This window comes from Centruroides sculpturatus, unplaced genomic scaffold, assembly GCF_000671375.1.
Source record: "Centruroides sculpturatus isolate CEXI.00-Female unplaced genomic scaffold, Cexi_2.0 scaffold490, whole genome shotgun sequence".
NCBI lineage: Eukaryota > Metazoa > Arthropoda > Arachnida > Scorpiones > Buthidae > Centruroides > Centruroides sculpturatus.
In genome coordinates, this window is record NW_019384667.1 from 129397 (window position 1) to 149723 (window position 20327).

At 31.4% G+C, this 20327-nt stretch overlaps 1 protein-coding gene across 3 annotated transcripts in view; it reads left to right on the forward strand.

The window, feature by feature from the left end:
- The window catches only part of LOC111626668 (importin subunit alpha-6-like), a 117250-nt gene that overhangs the window by 12278 nt on the left and 84645 nt on the right, over positions 1–20327 (forward strand). For 2 of the 3 annotated variants that reach the window (XM_023370132.1, XM_023370130.1), the window contains exons 2-6: positions 13197–13319; positions 14133–14231; positions 14665–14761; positions 16840–16931; positions 19655–19786. In XM_023370132.1, the coding sequence (XP_023225900.1) occupies positions 13206–13319; positions 14133–14231; positions 14665–14761; positions 16840–16931; positions 19655–19786 (534 nt within the window). In that variant the 5' untranslated portion in view covers positions 13197–13205. The remainder of the gene's footprint in view (positions 1–13196; positions 13320–14132; positions 14232–14664; positions 14762–16839; positions 16932–19654; positions 19787–20327) is intronic. The other variant, XM_023370133.1, reaches the window with a different exon arrangement.

Sequence of the window (20327 nt, forward strand, 5' to 3'; positions counted from 1 at the left end):
TATTAATTATAATGTAGACTTGATATATAAAACAACAGCAATGAACTAAAATAAACAATGATAATATGCCAAATGACTGCCAGATTAATAAGAGATGACATCTAATGCCTACCTCTAGTACCAAATTATTTAGAATTTAATTAAAAATAACAGTAGTAAAGTAGCCCAATTTAATTTGTCAGTCGTTTGCCGTGTTACTAAAATATTGGGATTTGGGATGTTTATATTTGTAAACAACAACAAATATTCCAAAATAAACAATTTCAGTTTACTCTGAAGCATTATAAATGAATAATTATATCAGCAATTCTAGAGATGTCTACACACGAGAAACAGTTAGCTGTATAATAAAATGAAATGGACACTTGTATGTAGCATGGAGATTGGGCAGAAGCAGGTTGCTCCCATTTCCATACTACATATTGCAATTGGATCAAAAGTGTAATAAAGATCTTAGAAAACTCATTATTTTATTTTATTAAGGAACTGAATGAGAGATGACTGTTTCTTGAATAAGAAAAAATAATGGACTTGAAAATGTGCTGTTGCACAGTGTCAATAGTCAGCTCATTGTCCACTATTGAAACATAACAGCAGGAGAAAATCTAGGAACGAGACAAGTTTTCTAGAGTACCCAATTGATCTTCTAATCAAGCTTCTATTTTAAACAAGTATCTTTTCTAAACCTGCAGAGAGTGAATATGTAAATGTAAATTCTTCAATCCTTTTGACTTCTGCTGTACAGTTTACTGTCTGTCTGCTTTGGTTCCTAGACCAAGAATGTTCCTTTTTGTCTTTGGTGTAATTGTGGGAGCCTCATTTTTCAAGTCATTTACCCATGAAAATAATTCTTTTGTTCTCTAATTTCTTTTGACATGGGGCAAAACAGGTGGCCATGTATCTCAATTTACTGTCCTAAATACATAATCATGTTAACACAGATAAACTAGTCTCTCTAGTTAATCTGCTGAATTAGTCATTTGACTTTATCCACTGTTAAAGACATTGATTAATTGTGTGTGTAATCTAATATAGAAGGATTATCATACAATTCAATTATACATACCCTTATCCTTTACCACTGATTCTCAATATATTCTGGATAGAAACCACAGTGAGATTGAAAATCTTTTTCCACAAATCAGAGTTAAAAGATTTGAATCTAGTTGATTACAAAAATTCAATACCTCATATTGTTGTCACATATATCATAAAAAAGAATAGCATTGGGATTAGACAAAACTCTTAAACAACCACTTTAAATCTAGAGGTTCCACAAAATACAGTGGGTGATCAGTTAACGAACAAATTGATAATGAACACTTTAGCGAAAGATTTTTATGTTCAGACAACGAACACAAGAAGAAGTGATGTAAAATAATGAATACCATTTGGTCTTCCCTTGTCTTCAGGCAACAATTTGAAACTTTTCAGTGTGTGGGAGATGTCGACATCAATGCTCAACCAGTATATACTGATCGGATAGTATTCTTCCAAACTTTGAAACTCTCCCTTGTAATTCTAGCCTTTATTTTTCTGACAGAAACAGTTCTTTTATAGTGTAAATTCTGCTAGGCATGTTGTCTGTGGTTTCAGATACACGAGGAAAAGAACAAAGGGAAGGACAATGAACAGTTGGTGGAAAGGTGTAACTAGACAAACAAAAGTTTATTTTAGTTGAAAAACGCAGTACAATATTAATACCAAGATACAGTTCAATACTGGACACAGATAGCATAACAATAACAAAATTGCTTGATATTCCCCCTTCCAAATTTCCTTCCTCATGCGAGGCCCTGCTTTGCCTGACAAGTAATATAGGTCCAACGGGAAAAAAAATTTTTTTACAAATAAATTTTGGGAAACAGAGCACCTAAGGGACTTGACAAATTTCTTCTGTAATGGTATATTCATTGGCTTCGATGGAGACAGATTTTCTTTTCGGCTGCACTTCTTGAACTCTCTATCGACGGTCGACTCTCTTCACGGTTACATATTGTCTCTCCTTCTGTCCACGGCGTACTCTCTTGAAGAGGAAAAACCAAAAGTAAAAAAAAAATATATAATACAATATAATACAATATAGCCACAAAGGGCTACAATAGTACTAATTTGCGAGACTGTCGGATGGGCACTCGTTAAGTTTTGCGTCAGTTTTTATTTTCGAAAGATGAGAGTATAATAGCAAAGGTAGAGAGTGGGCAAATGATGTCTGATGTTGCTGGGCAGTATGGCTTGAACAGGTGTACAGTAGGCTGCAGTTCAGTCTTATCTAAGAAAGATTATCATCAAGAAGACTCAAGCAGCTAAAGGAGTAACAAAAATCACATCTCAGAAATAAAGAACATTGAAGAGCTCATAATGGAACCCGAAACAGATCTGATGACAGAATGCCATCAGTGAAGAACATGAAGAAACTCGGCGAGATATGTTTTCTTCTGAAAAAGAGGATTAATGTGGATATCTGCTATTAAACATCTTCTGACATCCTCCCACTTCTTCAAAACAACAGTCTTAGAATGGCATCCAAACCAGGTTGAGGTTAATAGGCTTGGGGATCTCTACAATTACAATGTTATTAATTACTTCTGAAAAATCCTGAAGAAGAGAAAAAAAGCAATCGACATTAGACAGATTATTTAACCCCCACAAACAAAAACACATGACTAATAAAAATGCAAGACTGTGTATATATGTATTTTTATTATTACATGTAAATAAACGTAGTAAGAAAGTATATATTTTTGGGGTTCTTCAGAATGAATTAATCAAATTCCCATAAAAAGCTGTGGTATATCGATAATCAGTTAATGAACAATTCGAATAGCGAACAAAAGGATTACAGTTGACCCCCCTATAACACTGTTAATAATTCCGTTTTATATGAATTTCATGTTGTACGAGTCACTTAGATTTTACAAATACGTAAGCCGTTCACAGCCTGGCACACATATTTGTAAAATCTAAGTGACTCGTACAACATGGAATTCATATAAAACAGAATTATCAATCAACAGTGTTATAGGGGGATCAACTTGTATGTTTATTAACTGATCACCCACTGTAATTGGCAAGCCGAACGTGCAGAAACAAAATATGAACGTAGTATAGTAAAATGGAATATTAGCAAATGAAAAAGTATTATTGCAAAAGAGGAAATTATAAAATCAACAAGGATGTTATTGTTTGATATGCTGTAAAAATGTTTGAAATCATGATAGGTAGAATATATTCATCAGAAATACAATTATGAATAAAAGAAAAATTGCATCTCTTTATTCTATTGGTACTGTATTTTAAGTGTTAAGTTACCAGAAAATATACAGATCATGTGATGTAAACTGAAGTGGCAAAATTTTTAAAACTATTTTTGAATATGATGATGCAAGTATAAGTCACAAGAGTTGCCAGATTATTTCCACTTTTCCCAATATTCTCGTATTAAGTTACAAAGTCTCCTAAGAGTTTTATCAAACTGTGGTTTAGAATGAAAATTTATAATATGGGAGATATGAGTTAATAGCTGAGATGAATATATCTTTGATTATATCAGTGATGGCAAACTTTTTTCCAGAGGTAAGTCAAAATTGAATTTGAAATTTATTAACTTCAAATTGTGGGTCAAATATTTAATTTGATTACTTAAAAGTAACGAAAAAATGCTTACAAATTTTAATGTATTTAAGTTTTTAATCTATATTGTAATGACTTATTCGATCTAATCAAAAGCCCGGATAATATTCTAACCAGGGATGTGGAGTCGGAGTCATGGATTTTGGTGTTTTAGTCGGAGTCATGAAAAATTCACTGACTCTGACCCTTTTTTACTTTCCCAACTTATGTATATAAAGCAGAAAAGTATTGGAATCATGTTAAATTTGACCCTCTTGAGTTTTTTGCAAATCTACATGTTTGGAGACCTCCTGAACCCAAAAAATATCTCATAAAGGGAGAAAATTCTTGTGTGTGTGTTGGCATCCTATTTTGTTTAATTTCTTTTTTATTCTCTATTCTGAGATATTAAACTATATCTCAGAATAGGTAAAGTTTAAGAAATAAATTTTGGCACTGTAGCTTGTGTATATTCAGGCTTTTAATAATAAATAGATTTTTTTGCATTATGTATAATAATTACTTTGAGTTTTTGACATTAGTAATGATTTTCATTTATTTTTATTGCCTATGCAAAATCCAGTCCTGGCACTTTCAAACCCTTCATTTATCTGTTATCTGTTTCATTAACACACTGTTAGAATCAGGGCTGTGGAGTCATGTAAAGATCTACTGACTCCAACTTTGTCTTACCATCCTATTCTGAACAGGAGCGGACTTGTTACCAAAATAGGCACGGGAATTCTGATGTCATCACATGACCTCAGAATAAAAGATTCAATAAATACAGTTCTAATAAAGATAGAACGTAGAAACTTTTTTATTCCAAAGCTAAAAGACTCCTGTAAGTAATGACACAATCAATATATAAATATCTATTTCATAATTTTTACTTTTAAATCAGCTGTTATATAAAACAGAGGGAAAGTGTTGCAATCAGTCAAAAGAATGACCCCTCCCAAATTTTTACATTTCAAGGTGTACTCAGGACACCTTGAAATGTCGAGATATGCAAAATATTCGGGGGTTTTTTCTGTATGTATGGATGTTAGACTGTGTGTGGGGGGCATGATTTTGTTCACCCTATTTGAAGCCTAATAACTTCTGTACTTTTGAATCAGAGTTGGATGGTTTAACACAGGAGTTATTAAGCTTTAAAGTGGTTGAACTAAATTGGGTCCCTCCACACATTCTAACATCTCAGGCGAGAACATCTTAACTGGGCTTTACTGTACTATTATAAAATGATAAAAAGCTTAATTTTGAGAATAGAGACAAATTTTGTAAAAAATTGTGAATGCTAATACTATAATGAGTAAAATATTCATTAAGTCCGACCACACTGAAGATATGATACACGACCCCTTTTATGTCTCCATCCTGTCTACCTTTAATTAAGAACCAAAATTTATCATCATTAATGCCCCTTTATACACAAGCTATCGTGCCAATTAAACTAGAATCTAGTCTAGTTTAATTGAGTCTTGTTTTCGAGAACTGATCATTTGAGGAAGGCAGTACCTGCCTGTGGGAGACTAATATAAAAGTTAACGTCCAAGAGAGGCTTGCATATGTCCTTTATAAGAAATACAACAGAAAATTAGAATGAATTTTTAAATACCGAAAGCCTAGAACAGAAAAAGAGTTAAGAGTTTCCATTATCTATATTGATACTGCCAAAAGTGCCATTCAGCATGAACAAGATTAAAGTTACCATAGAATATTTGTTTTTTTACTAGATTTATGTAACTTAAAATTTTCAAAATTGAATAATTAAGAATATTGCATGATCAAGTTGAGAAAATGACCAAAAAAAAACAATAAAAAAATCTGTTTACCTGGAATTTAAAAACAGGTTACGTAGTAAAATTGCTGATAATGAAAAAGCAGTAACAGTTCCAAAGCTCAAGCCACACAACATGGTAGAGAGCAGCTTTCATACTTAGGCTTAAAGAAAGTCCTCCTTATTCATCTAGGACACAAAAAAAGATGAAGGGGAGGAAGCAGAACTTCAAGAGAACTATCTGAAATTATAGACAAAGAAAGTTGCAAAGTCTTCACCATAAATCTCATTGTTAGATACTCTCAGGAAAATCCCAGAGGGAAATCACTATATTACAGTAATGAAGCATGAAATCAATTCACTGAACAAGAATCAGACTGACACCATGCCCAAGTGCAGTGTTTTTAATAGTCTCAAAAGAGGTCTTGATTAAAACATCTTTAATGTCAAGAAAAGCAACACTTGTCCTTGAATCCAAGGCTTTATCATTTTGGAATGCCAAACTGTGCAAATTAGGACTTACTAGATTGATAAGTAAATTGAAGTGAATGAAAAGGAAACCTAGTCAAATGAACAACCTTCAGGTGTCTCTTAATAAGCTTTTCCAATATCTTTAACATGAAAGACATTAGACTAATAGATCTAAAAGCCTTCATATATTAGTCACTAGGCCTAGGAGCTGCTGACAGGAGGCCAGCAGCAATGGACCTGATTACTGGTCAAAAGATGTTTGAGTCAGTGCATCCAACAAGAATCTTAAAAGAAATCCTGATGAACTCCACAAAAGGCTGGAGATTCAAACCCTCAAACACCTTAACTAGTGATTTTTATATTCATAATTTTTTCTTTATTGACTTCTAGAATGACTAGTGGTATGCAGAAGTACTGTTGATCAACTTTGAGCAGACCAAATACCCTATCAAACAGTCCAGTTCCCAGTCAACAAACTTGCATTTTGAGTTTCCAATCTTTTAAGGATCTTGTGAGTGAAAGGCGGTGATTCTGGACAAGAATCACCGCCTGAAACTTTCACTAGGTATGGACAGAAGGTCAGTCATAATAAGTCAAAGGAACTTGCTATCCGTGAACAAAAACCTTTCTATATTTCCAGAACACGGTAACATTTCTGAAGAAAAAGCAAGCCTGTCTCAATGACCTGAAAAGAAGTTGCAATAAAAACTTTTGAGAGTTGTTCAGACTCAGATTTATCATTGTCCTTCATGAGAAAATCCCAGATTTGATTTTATAAGTTAAGAGAGATACACACATTTGGCTAGCTATTAAAAGTGACAGACACCTTAAATCTGCATCATCATCATCTTCAATTCTTATGGTATTTTTGGATGCTTGAGTTTGATAAGAGGGTGTACTTAGGGCCAAAGAAAAACATTTAGATTCTCCTCTAGCCATAAATGCTATTCATAGGAGGCAGTAGAGTGGCAAGGATATCACCTGACACTCTACTGTCCCCATTGTTTCTATGGCATCTGCTGTCCTTTGCTACCTTTTCTTCTACTTCACAGTTTGTTACTGTGACTTAATAGGCTCTGAGAAACAGAGCATCTTTGTAGCCAAGGAGTGTCAAGACCATCCTAACAACAGGTGCACCACTGTCAGAAGCAGGGGGTTAGAGAAGTAGCATGTGTATTTGAAGACATTGCAGCTGCTATCTTCTGTCATTTACACCTCCTCTTTGTAATCTTGGAGGTAGGATCAGGATCAATAGAGATTTTGAAAGTAGAATTAGCTAGAGTAACTTTCAAAAGCACCCTCTGTCATTTTCAGAAATTTGTCAACTCCTTATGCAACTTGAAAAAAGGTAGTTTTTTTTTGTGTGTAAATATAAATTTTGGAAAAGATATATTTTATGCCTGCAGACTTTCTAATGCAGAAGCAAGGCCAGATATAATGGGGTATTGAGTGGTAGTCCATTTGCAGCACTTGTTATAGTGCCTGTGTGTCTTTCAGCACAATGTCTTCTACATTGTCTGACAAAAAAATAATTAATCATAAAACAAAGTAGACATTGATATAAATGATAATCATCATAAAAACCTTAAATTATCAGTAAAAGAAAGTTTCTTTTGGAATATTAAATGAGACCTGAAGATGATCTTAGTAGTAGATTGAAAATGTTTGTCTGAAAATTAAGTACATGGTGTTCATAAATTATTCACTAGATTAAGAAATTTGATTAAAAAGTTGAAAAAGATAGTGAGGAAACATTTACAGCAATTTATTCTATACTTCAAAGATTTTTCTCTGCACATATGGCAACATTGAAAAATCATCATCTAGCATTATGGCGAAAATGACCAATGAATTGGTCACGGTGCACTCATTGCATGGCCACTATGCTGTCCTGATATTATGCCTCTGGATTTCTTTTCCTGGTATTACCTAAAGAACAGAATGTACACAACAAAAGTAAACAACTTGGAGTTATGAGACCAGATTGCCGAAGAAATTGCTACTGTGACCTCGCAAATGCATATGAATGTATGGAGGGAAATTAAGTACAGACTGGATATTATCCAAGCAACTAACAGTGCCATTTGGAAGTGTACTGAACAATTATCATGTTGTAAACCATTTGCAAAAAAAATATTTGAGTTACAGAATAAACTATAGCAAACAGCTTTTTGGTTTCTTTTCAAGAATTATTATTATTATTATTATTTTTTTTTTTCAAATTTCGTAATCCAGTGAATAATTTATGGACACCCTGTATATTAAAGTTCTTTATTGATAATTTAATGTTTTTATGGTGTGTAATTACAATTAATCTTGTCAATTTGTTTGTTAACATTATAAATAGAAAGTAAAGTTGACTCAACTAATCTTGATTATCAACATCAGATTGAAGACAGTAAATTGGCAAAACCTATTTAAACTTGTCTAACAATACAATAAGCACAATGACTTGGTCTGTTGTATTTTTTTTTTTTTTTCAAACATGGTGTTGTTTTGTATACAAAATGCTTTTACTTTTTGAATTCTCTTTGTTAAAATATATAATCTTCATCATCATGATTGTCAAAGTTACAGGATGATTAATGAAATTTAGTAATAAATAACTAATAAGCTGATTTCTTAAGAGTCAGCAATCAGATACTGCTTTTGATTTTTTGTTTAGAATAAAAATTATGACAGGACTTCATTGGCATTTCCAAGATTACAGATATGACTTCTATTATTGGAAATTGTTGTTAAGCTTTATAATTTTAGTAGAGAATTCTAATTTACCTAGTTGCAGCTATAACATAATTGTGGAATTTTATCGTATATTTTAATAATGTACAGCGTGTGCTGCTCAAAAGTACCCAATTTGATTTGGCTATAAAAAAATTAACAGTTAAATATCTCTAGGTGTACTCCAGCAGTCACATTGATGACATCAAGGTGGTAGGCAATTTCCTACTATGTATGGTGCATCATGTCCTGTCTCACAGTGGCGATAGCTGCAATGATGCACTCCAAAGATTTCGAAGGTCTCTGACTGAGATAGCACGAACCACATTTTTCTCATAATCCCATAGAAAGAAATCTAAAGGGGTCAGATCAAGAGTCTCAGTGACTACATTATTGTTCACATTAAACTGTGATCTGTGCTTTCTCCTGTGACAAAGCAATGACTGGACAATAATGCTCACAATTCGACAATTTTTCTTTTATGCAGAGTTTCCATGCAGAAGCTAGGGATGCACATGGACTAGCTTCTGCATGGAAATTCTGCATAAAAGAAAAATTTATATAAAAATTCTTAGTCCACATCTGCCTTTATATTTAGATGCATTTTTTGTGTATTTTATTTTATTGTTTTGTTTGGACGAATGTAAAATGTTCAGACATTCCGTTGTTAAAATGTTAAATATTTGAAAAAGTGTTCAAATTCAGTTACACCTGAAGATGGCCTATTGTATTAGGTTGAAAACATTTGTGTTTTGTTTAATAAACATTTCTCAGCAACAGAAGGTGGTATTGATAGTTTATTCAGAATTTAAAAAGCTGAGTTTAACGAAGAACACACCACCTTCTGTTTTCTAACAGTGCCTAAAATTAACCCCATTTACAACGTTATTATTATTTTATATTTATGCCTTTTTTGGCACGTAACAAGAAGAGCCAATTTCTTAGCATTGTAAGAAGACAACACAACTCTAAAACCTTGTACGATACAGACAAATTTATTATCCCAATTCAAACGTTTTCGGACATCTTTAATGCCCTTTTTCAAGAACGAACTAACTACAATCGAACTAACTAAAATCATTGAATTGGGATAATAAATTTGGCTGTATCATACAAGGTTTTAGAGTTGTATTATTTGTTGATATATACAGTCTACGAAGAAATTGTAAGAAGAGGGTGAGAGTTTCGGACGACAAACAGAAATAAATTTTAAATAATTAAAACTCACATTATCTAGCTAAGTTATAACTAAATTTATAGTTATGTACTACTCTATATACAAACCATATACAAACCATAAGTTATAGAGAATGTGAGATAATTTCAATATTATTTTGTGGCACACTAAAGTGCCACGGCATTGTGGTTGAGAATCACTGATATAGGCCTAGATAATGAAAAAAGTTTGCATAAATGTCTTTGCAGGTTACCTGTGGAACCCTAAGGTTCTCCACAGTCCCTATCTCTGCACTATCCTACTAATCTATTAATTACCTAAAGCAGGTGGCCTTCAACCAGGATTCTGCAACAAAACCCTAGGGATTCCACATAATTTGTTTTTAAGTTTGTATGTATATATGTATATGGAAAGATAATTAGATCTAAGACAGAAACTTGAATAGGAATGCCACAAAATAAAATAATAAGTATACCACCACTAAAAATACACTGCTCTAGAGTAGCCACATCAAATGTTACAATAAAAATTCAAGAATTCCTCCGCTTTTGCTTCAGTTTTTCGACATCTATTTTTTCACCTATCTCATCTTTAATTCACCTACAGATTTCAATGAATTAGCCTAAAGAAATTGAAAATAAAGTATAAGAAACAAAATAAATGATTTAATGACATAATTTCTTATTTTTTTAGTTACATTATTAATTCTTCTAATAAAGAAATTCTTTCTTAATAATTTATTTTGAGTCTAGCATTGTTAGTGTTAATAAATTCATACTTTTTTTTTTTAACTCTTTCTGCTCTATGGGCATTAAGAGGGCCTTTTAGTCACATTTATCATGGGTTTAGCCATGCCCTCATTGGAGTGATTAGGTATTGATGGATGGAGCCCAATATATCATGGACGGACCACCCCAAAAGTTTTATTGGGTTTTTTTTTGGCTGCCCGAATTTGATTTCAGGCCCCCAGAGCTATAGACCAATGCCTTAACTGTCTTAGTCATCCAGCCATTAATAAATTCATGTTGTCACTTTAAGGATGATTGTCTATTTTAATGAATAATTATAATTAGAAAGCAAGTTTTTCCTACCTTTCAAAACAATATAATTTAAGTACACAGCTTTGATTGGGTAAATACATTAATTGGGAATAATAATTAGACATTTATGTGGAGTCATTTAATTATTATTAACTGTTATATTATTAAACATAAATATTTAATGATTAAGTGATTTAAAAAATATCCATCATCTTTGATTAATATTTTAATTGAATGCAATTTTTTAAGAAATTAACTAAATTGCAATAAATATTCATTAATGATTTTTAATAATAATGCTACTTGTAAATTTTTGCTGTTGTTGTAACCTTCAGATATTGTTACAATAGAAAAATTATGCTTTTAAACAATGTCTGAAGCTGTGGATACATGAATAATAGCTATTTTACCTGATTATTCAGGTAAAAAATAGATATGACATTTAGTGTTAATTGATAATTAGTAATTATCATTAAGCATTGAATCATTCATTACAACAAGTGATTTAATGACATTAAATATATAAATAACTGTTTGATAATTATGGCTATTGGCATTTAAAATTTAAAAATAACTCTCCCTTTCCTCTAAGCATTTTATTAGCTAGTAACATCATATATGAAATATGCATATAATTTTTTGTATTAGGTATTTGTTAAACGCTTAATTTAGACTATTTCATAATTGTATATACAGGGTCTTCCTATATTAATGCTACCATTTAAAATTAATTATGTTGGTTACTATCTGAGAAGTATGCAACAAACGCCAATTGATAGAGTAATTGTCCGAGTTTTGTCTCCCATCTTCATTCAAATGGCTCATCATCTGCCTCTAAGAAGCGTCATAAATAAAAAATGGAAACTTTGCAACAGAGAAGACATTTTGTGTTTTGTGAAAGTGAAAATCTATTCTAGAAAGTTGGAATCACTCCTCATTGTGCAGCACGAGTAATCTGTAGTAGCCATAGAATTGTGACAGCCGTGGGAGGAGTGATGATGGATATGCTCTATCAAGCACAGGAAGAATTTGAGTATCGGTCAGATGTGTGCCGTACAATGTGAGGTGCATGTGTGAGGTCCTGGACGTGTCCGAACCATTCAAAATTCATGAAAAATTTATTTGGTTTAGAAGGGGGAAAAAAGGAGGAAAAAATTGTTAGCAGCTAGACCTGGATTTAGTTATTTTAAACAACATGATGCAAAGTCATAAATAAGAAAAAGAATGTAAGTTCTAAGATTGACTATCTTCGTTTGGGAGATTGAATTAAACTTCAATTTTGACCTCTCCTGTGATCCAGGTGGGAATGTTGTTTCTCCTAGTAATGAGGAAATGACCACTTGGAGAGTGCAGACAAGAGAAAGCAACCAATCAGAATGGGCAATAGAGGGATGACAATTGATATAATCTCTGGTCTTCAAGGACACTCGAGAGGCAGCGAAGAAGCGGAAATTTTTTGGGAAGTGTTCTTTAAAGAAAGACATGGCACAGCGACAAACACAACACAGTGTGCAGTGGAACAAAGTGCTCAATGCAGAACAGGACATGTGTACCCCGTGTTTCTTTATGCAGTGCTCAAGAAGTGCTTTACAGTGAACACACTGAAACTGGTTTCTAATTGGTCAACACTGCTCGTGACATCATTTCGCTACACTCTCGCTGCATAAAGAAATGTGGGAAAAGACAATTCTTCTTAACTATGTCATTGGATAATTGTGTGTCATCAGAGTGAAACTGTCATCTCTCCTTGTCACTGACTGTTAACCATCTCTCCACCTGTGCACCACCAACCTCGAGACACATCCCAACAAATGATATCTTGCCACCACCCTGGAGCTACATCAGCAACTCTCATCGGAATACAACCATCTGTGAAACAAACCTTTGAACAAGTGTTAACATTCTCAGACGAAACCTGTCATCCACTGTTATAAGCAACGATTTTAGTTTTAAATAAATGGTTTTTTTTAAAGGCGCCTCATATCTGTGCCTCTGCCACCATCACCCACATATGAAGGGGACTCTTAACCATCCAGACATGGAATTTAATGATTCTTCTCTTTAGTTGGCAAACCACACATGCGTCGAGAAATTGTAGTAGGCAAATGTGAAACTTGGATGGTTTTGTGATGTCTTAATGTATGCTATGATGTTGTCAGATAATAATTAACATAATTACAATAATTTAAAATTCTAGTTTTTTTTTCTTTTTGTGGAAGACCCTGTATTTTTAAATTGAAATACCTCAAATTAAAATTTTTTGCACTCTACATATAATAAAATGTTTACACTAAATTTTAAGCACTAAAATATAAAATTTAATTCTTCACATTAATATATCCTGTTTAATCTCTTTATTGTGTATTATACAACTCTTATTTTCTGATTACAGATTTTAAAAATGTACAGTGCTCATCGCTATCGTTATAAAAATGCCGGATTAGATGCTCAAGAATTACGTCGGCGACGTGAAGAAGAAGGAGTTCAGTTGAGGAAACAGAAACGAGAACATGAAGTAAATCAATTTCTTTTTTAAACGTTTGTTGGATAAAGGAAGAAATTACATAGAAATACTTTAAACTTTTTACTTTTATAACCAATATAAATTTCCCGATTTACGAAATGCCGTACTTAAATGTCAAATTTGTTCGTTAGTCATCTCGTGATATATAAAAACTATATTTCCAAGAATAAAAATCTCATTTTACGATAGTTAATTTATAAAAATCATAATTTAAAACAGTTTGTCTAATTATAATTTCCAGGAACCAATTAGGTTGCTAAAGTAAAGTTTTATGATATCAATCTAGATTTTTATGGCTTAAACTTTACTAAAAATGTAAGAAAAATCTATAATAAACAAGCTATTCATTAAAATTTGAGAATTTTAGAAAGTTAATATATAATTTAGGCCCCATCATGATGTGGCCTAAAAAAAAGACACCAAGAGGATCTCTTTTCCATAATCATCATGGTTTCAGCCACAATGGGATAGCAAGGATTGACATTTGCGGAACACACCACTTCCCAAAAAATTTCTTGCAACACTTACATGGATTTGATCCTCGGTCCTCGGAAGAGTGGTAGGCCAAGGTTTAACTGCCTCAGATATCTTGTCATCAAAATGTATTTTTAATTTGAATATATGGCATTTATTTAACATATATAATACATAAATGTCCAATCTTAATTTGATTCTAACTTAAACATCAGTTAAATGAAACCAAGATATACTAATGATTTTATTCGTCAGGAAATCACAAAAATTGATACAAAATACGTGTAATATTTATTTCAGAAATGTTAAAATGGAATTCTTTCTTATTAGTTGTGTAAAAGAAGGAATCTCAGTTCACCAAATGAACCTATTCAAGATGCAGAAATTACATCTACTATGATAGAAGATATTCCTGGATCAGCAGTACTTGTGAGTAAACAATTCATTTTATTTAAATACATATTAATTTTAATATTCTGAAGATTATTTTTGTAAAATGTTTTCATTACATTGTTATATTTATACATTTAAAAATGCTTATCTTGCAATTAACAGCAACTTCTCCATCTATTTATTCATCAAATGTTATTTCCTATAATAATTAAATTATAAAAATTACATTCAATAGATTGTGTGATCCAAAGTGCTTTGACAAAGCAGCTATTTGTGAATAAATATCAATTTACAAATGGCTGGTAAATGTATTAACAAATTTGCATACATAAGCATAAAAAAAATTAAGAAAATTTTATATTCGGTGTCAAAAGACTTATGGCTCACCCAGTAAAGTTAAAATATATTGCTTCCTAAACTTAATTTTTTCTATAATTTTTAACATCTAAAGAAATATTTCACTGTTTAGACTATCATAACACCTGAAATGGTTGCTGCATTGTACACTGATGTTATTGAAGAACAGTTAAATGCCACCCAGAAATTTAGAAAATTGCTATCCAGAGGTTTGTATGGTTAAATATCTCGCTTAAAATAGTTTCAATTAATAATTCTGTTGATTTATTGAAAGATATATAGGAAATCTCCCTTATCTGGGAGAGAAATACGGAAAATGACTAACATATAAATTCAAATTTTAACATCTTACATGTTATATTTTTATTTAATTTCTATATATAAATATTAATGTATATAGTATATTAATGTTAGAAGGAGATGTAAAGTTGAATTATCTTTTCAACATTCAGAATGATTTTATCTCATAATTTTAATAGTTGATTATTACATGATAAATTTAATTCTTTCTATTATCCAATGAATTAATCTATTTATTAGTGTATGACTAAATACTTTCCTGAAATTAGTTAAGAGCTAGTGGTCATAGCAGTTAAGGAAAATACATAAATTAACATTATTTACTCTCATTTATTATTATATGATTAACCCTCTTTTATTGAAGTTAGAAATTTTTGCTGTTTTGTTCATAATTATTTTGAATTTTAAAAGTTAATTTCATGTAATTACACATTAAAAATAAAGCTATTAATGTATAAAATAATGTTACATATTAAATAATGTATAAAATCAGGGGAAAAAGTTTTATTAAGATTAAAGATCTTGAGATAGAATGTTTTATATACATGTCTAGTTTGTATACTTTTACAAACTCTTAATTTATTTAAAATATATAAACCATATTAAAAACTAATTTTGCATTTAATTCTGATATAATATAAGCTGGAAAATAAAATGGAACTTTTATTTTGAATATTTCCATTGCTTTATTTTATCATTTTATAAAGGACTCTAAAAATGAATTTAAATAGCATGTAATTAATTTAAAAGTTTCTAATTTGATAGGAATATAATATAAATATGTTGGCAGTTTAACTTCTGTTCAGAATTTCAATAACAGCAATGGAACTGCATATGTTACATATTCTAAATATTTGTTTCTTTCTTTAGGCATTTCCTCTCCACATTCTTCTGACATTTCTGTATTGTTTTGGCAATGATGTTATATCTGAAGAAGTATTTCGGCTGATGTTGGAGTTACTACAACACAAACACTCTGACTTTAGTGTTCTGGTGAATCTCCTGTTTCCCAAGGCTTCTTTTTAACACGTTAACCGCCATACAACATGCTGGTGGTCGTACTAATTACAGCTGTACAGAGTCATAAATTCGCCGGCGGTCGTAGTAATTAGGGCCGTTCAGAGCCATAAGATGCACTGGCGGTCAGAGCCAACTTTATAGATGTGCGCGAGAGGCCATCACTAGGATGTAAAACAATGTCTTACGAAGCTAGGATAATTTAACCTTGAGTGAAACTACATTGGTTATTGTAACATTGGGCGGTCGGATGGCTTTGTACAGCCCTAATTAGTACGACTGCTGGTACATTGGATGGCTGTTAACGTGTTAAAGGGCCAAACAGGCGATAATTGCATTTTGACAGATATGGTTGTTTGGTTGGTGCCATACTTTGACACCAACCAAAAGACAATACATTGCATAAGCCTTGTTGCCAAAATAATTCAGAAGTGTCAGTATTGAGAGGGAATATCTAGAGAAAGAAACAAATTATGACTATGTAACACAGTTTCATTGCAAGTACTGAAATTCTGAACGGAAGTTGAACTGCCCTTGTACAATCAAATATAAAATTTATAGATGATGAATTGAAAAAAATTATATAAGTAATGATGATGATAATTCTACTTTTAATAAATTATAATTTATTTATAGAATATTATTAATGAAAAGTTAAATATATAGTAGATTAAAAGTAAGCAAATGTATGTGATAAAATTTTTAATTTAATTTAATAAATATGATTACCATAATAATAGCAAAATAATGAAATACATTGTTTAAACACACTAACTTTAAGAACATTAACAATAATTAACATTAATCTTGGTGGTGGTAAATATATAATTGATAATTAATACATTTTAATAAATTTGTAATTTAAAAAAATTATTTTTACTTATAAATATTATTTGTATATTTTAAGATTGTGGATGCAGAAATATTTTTGATTATTACTGTTGAAATGCTGTATCTTTGACTTTTTCAGAACCGAATCCTCCGATTGACGAAGTTATACAGACGGGAATCATTCCGAAATTTGTTGAATTTTTACAAAAAAATGACAATTGTACATTACAGGTAAGATAAAATATATTTTTAATTCTAGAACATGGGCTGACCACAAAATTTTTCTTATCTGATGGTCCAGAATCTACAAGACCCATCAGTGGCCTAGTGAAATAAACCATTGAAAACTGGTAGTTGATAATGGGTTTGTGCTTCACCAACAGGCTGTCCACATGGGAGTTTTTGAAGTTTACTTCATGTGTTTAACACTAAATAGGAGTCAGTTTCCTATCAAAAGTTTCAGAAGTCATCCACCTTGGCAGATCGCTTGTGTGTTTGCATTTCTCTTTCATCAAACCAACCAAATAAATCAACTTTAAAAACATGTAAATTATCAAAGATTTATGATATAAATTTGAAAAGTAAAATGAAACTTTGTTTCGAGTATTTCCAATGCTTTCATTATTATTATACTAGTCCACTGGATGGCCAAAGATGAGTGTGTGTTCACTTAGATTGTCTACGACAATAAGATTCTTTTATTGTTGTCAACAACTCAACAACAACTGTTGATGGTTCTTCTATTTTATTCAACTTTTACCTCAGTTTATTTTAATATTAGTTAGGATTAAATGTAAAAAAAGATGCAAATGTCACTTAGTGTAAACATCTCGTATTTAATATATGTTTAATTCAAGTTTCTGGCAGTTCATAATGTTTTAGAAATATAAAAGATATATAATTAGTGTTATACTGACTATACTGACATTCAGAGTATACTGTTAATTTATTATGTGACTTTGGCTGGGCCAGAAAAACTATTAATTAAGCAAAACTATGAAACCAGGTGTGCTCAAAGCTTTATACAAGGTTTTGCTGTATATTAATTCAATGTTAATGTTATATATATATATTATACAATTAATAATTTTATATTATTTGCAAAAGAAATTCTTTTGAGATACAGTTATATTTTGTTTATTTAATCAAATAAAAATTCAGTTCTCTATGTTTTTTTTCTTTTAATAACTTTTGAATTATTTGTTTTTGGAAAATCTGCTTTGTTTCTTACCATTGATTTTAAATATTATTAAATTTGAATTGCGTAACAGAAAGGTATAGATTTTTAAAAATTTAATATGAGGTCTCAAAATTTTTTATTTAACTAGTTTATATGGAATTAAAATCTGGAAGAATTTAAAGTATTTTGAAGTTGAAAAATTGCTTTAAAAAATATTTTCTAACTTCAAATTATTTGATCTTGGACCAGCTAAATTATTTGGTGAAACTTAAATCCTTGAGGTCAGTTTACAGTCCAGTAGCAGTTTGGTACTACGACAGTGGAGTTTGAAGGGATATGAAGAAACTGTATATGCTCATGTCTGATCTAGTGACACAACTTCAAAGTTGAATGATGTTCAACTTTAATGTTTGAGATCAACTGTGTCAAGTTAGCCACTATCCACAGTTTGATGATAAATCAGATGATCTTTCCAACTCCAGCTGCAGTTAGCAACCTCAAAATTCCATGCTGACATTGGATTATAAAGCAATCTTTATAGTAGCATTTTGTAATTTGAAATACCTATTTTGAGATTTAAATCTTCATATTCTAAGTTAATCTTAAAAGACAATATTCTGATTTACTATCTGATAGGAGAAATACTTTTACATATAATTATAAATATAGCAGACTGCCTTCATGATCTGATTTGGTTTCTGAAAGCCATCATAGAGCAACCTGTCATATGTTTTATATAAGGTCAGTGTCATATATTGAAGTTATCTTGCTGAAAATACCATATTTTTATTTTTAATTATCACAGAAAATTTATAGTAGCCATAAGGTGAAGCATAACACAGACACAACAATAATAATAAAAAAAAGTAATTTAAAAGAATTGTCAATTTAAATAGTAGTAATTATAAAGAATATTCATATGTACAGGTGTACTGCAGGTTACACCTGTAGGTACACCTGTACATACAAACACAATAAACAAACCACAGATACAATCATTGTATATTTCTACTCCTACTACAATTTGATTTCGCTATTCTCATCAATACGATCCATTCTTTGTCCATTCCTGGTATTGCTATCTGTTTTTGTGTTGTGTGTCTGGGTATCCAGGTGGTGAAAACCAAAAATGTGTGCGAGTTTTAAGAAAAGTTGACAAATCATCAATAATTAGTTATTTTTTAATGATATAGCTAATTATATAACCGATGAACAGTTTGATAATTTAATTAGTAAGTCATTTATAATAACATTCCAGAGTAGAAGTCCAGATACTGGGCCTTAAAATCCTCTTTTATTTAGGGAACAGGTTTTTTTTTCTTAAAAAAAATCCAATTTTGATCTTATCTGTTTTGTCTTTTAAGAAATCCTTGATCAAGTAGAAAATATTTTGTGGTACTTTGGTATCTCTGGTAAGTTTTAAAATTGAGGGCCACCAGACATTGTCAAATATGCCTTTGATATCAAGAGAGATATCAATCTCTTCTTTCCTTGCTGTAGAGTATCATACAATATAACAAGGGCATCCACTGCAGAACACTGGGGCATGAAACAATATTGGTCATTGCTCAAAAACTTTCCATGAGGTGAAATGTTTCTTTAAATAAAAAAGATGCATGGGAAATGGTAATTCATGATACAATCATTCACAATACATCTACTACTTAATGGAACATGTTATGTATGTACACCTGTAGTTACTTTCACAAATTAATTTTTTCACAACTTTATAGCAATTTTCATTGTTAAATTGTTTTTTTTTTTTTCTTTTCAGTTTGAAGCGGCTTGGGCTCTTACTAATATTGCTTCTGGTACGTCGCTTCAGACAAGAATTGTTATCGAAGCAGGAGCTGTACCCATATTTATCCGTCTACTCGATTCCGAATATGAAGATGTACAAGAACAGGTACATTTGTTAATAAATATTAGATAGGATGCCATTTTGCTTGATACGCCAGCAATGTTTGACAAACGAAATTGGGTCGGCTTGAAGCACATTTGAATGCCAAACACAAGAACTATATTAATTCAGATTTAAGTTTCTTCAAAACATTAAAGGAAAAGTTCGAGAAAAGGACGACAATTACTTCAATCTTTACGTCTAGAAATGTAACAAATAGTCGTATTCAAGAGGCTAGTTACCAAATTTCATTGTTAATTGCTAAATCAGGGAAAAGCCACACAATAGGGGAGAATCTTATAAAGCCCTCAATTTCTGCTTTTATGAAAACTGTTCTAGAAAAAGATGACGAGGATGTAAAAGCGATGCCTCTCAGTAACAATACTGTCAGCCGAAGGATCGACGAGATGGGTGAAGACATTGAGAAACAACTCGTATCGAAACTAAAAACCAGAAATTTCTCTGTGCAGATGGACGAGTCAACCCTAAGAGACAGTGAGGCCGTTCTTATCACTTATGTCAGGTATATTGAACGTGGACAGTTTGC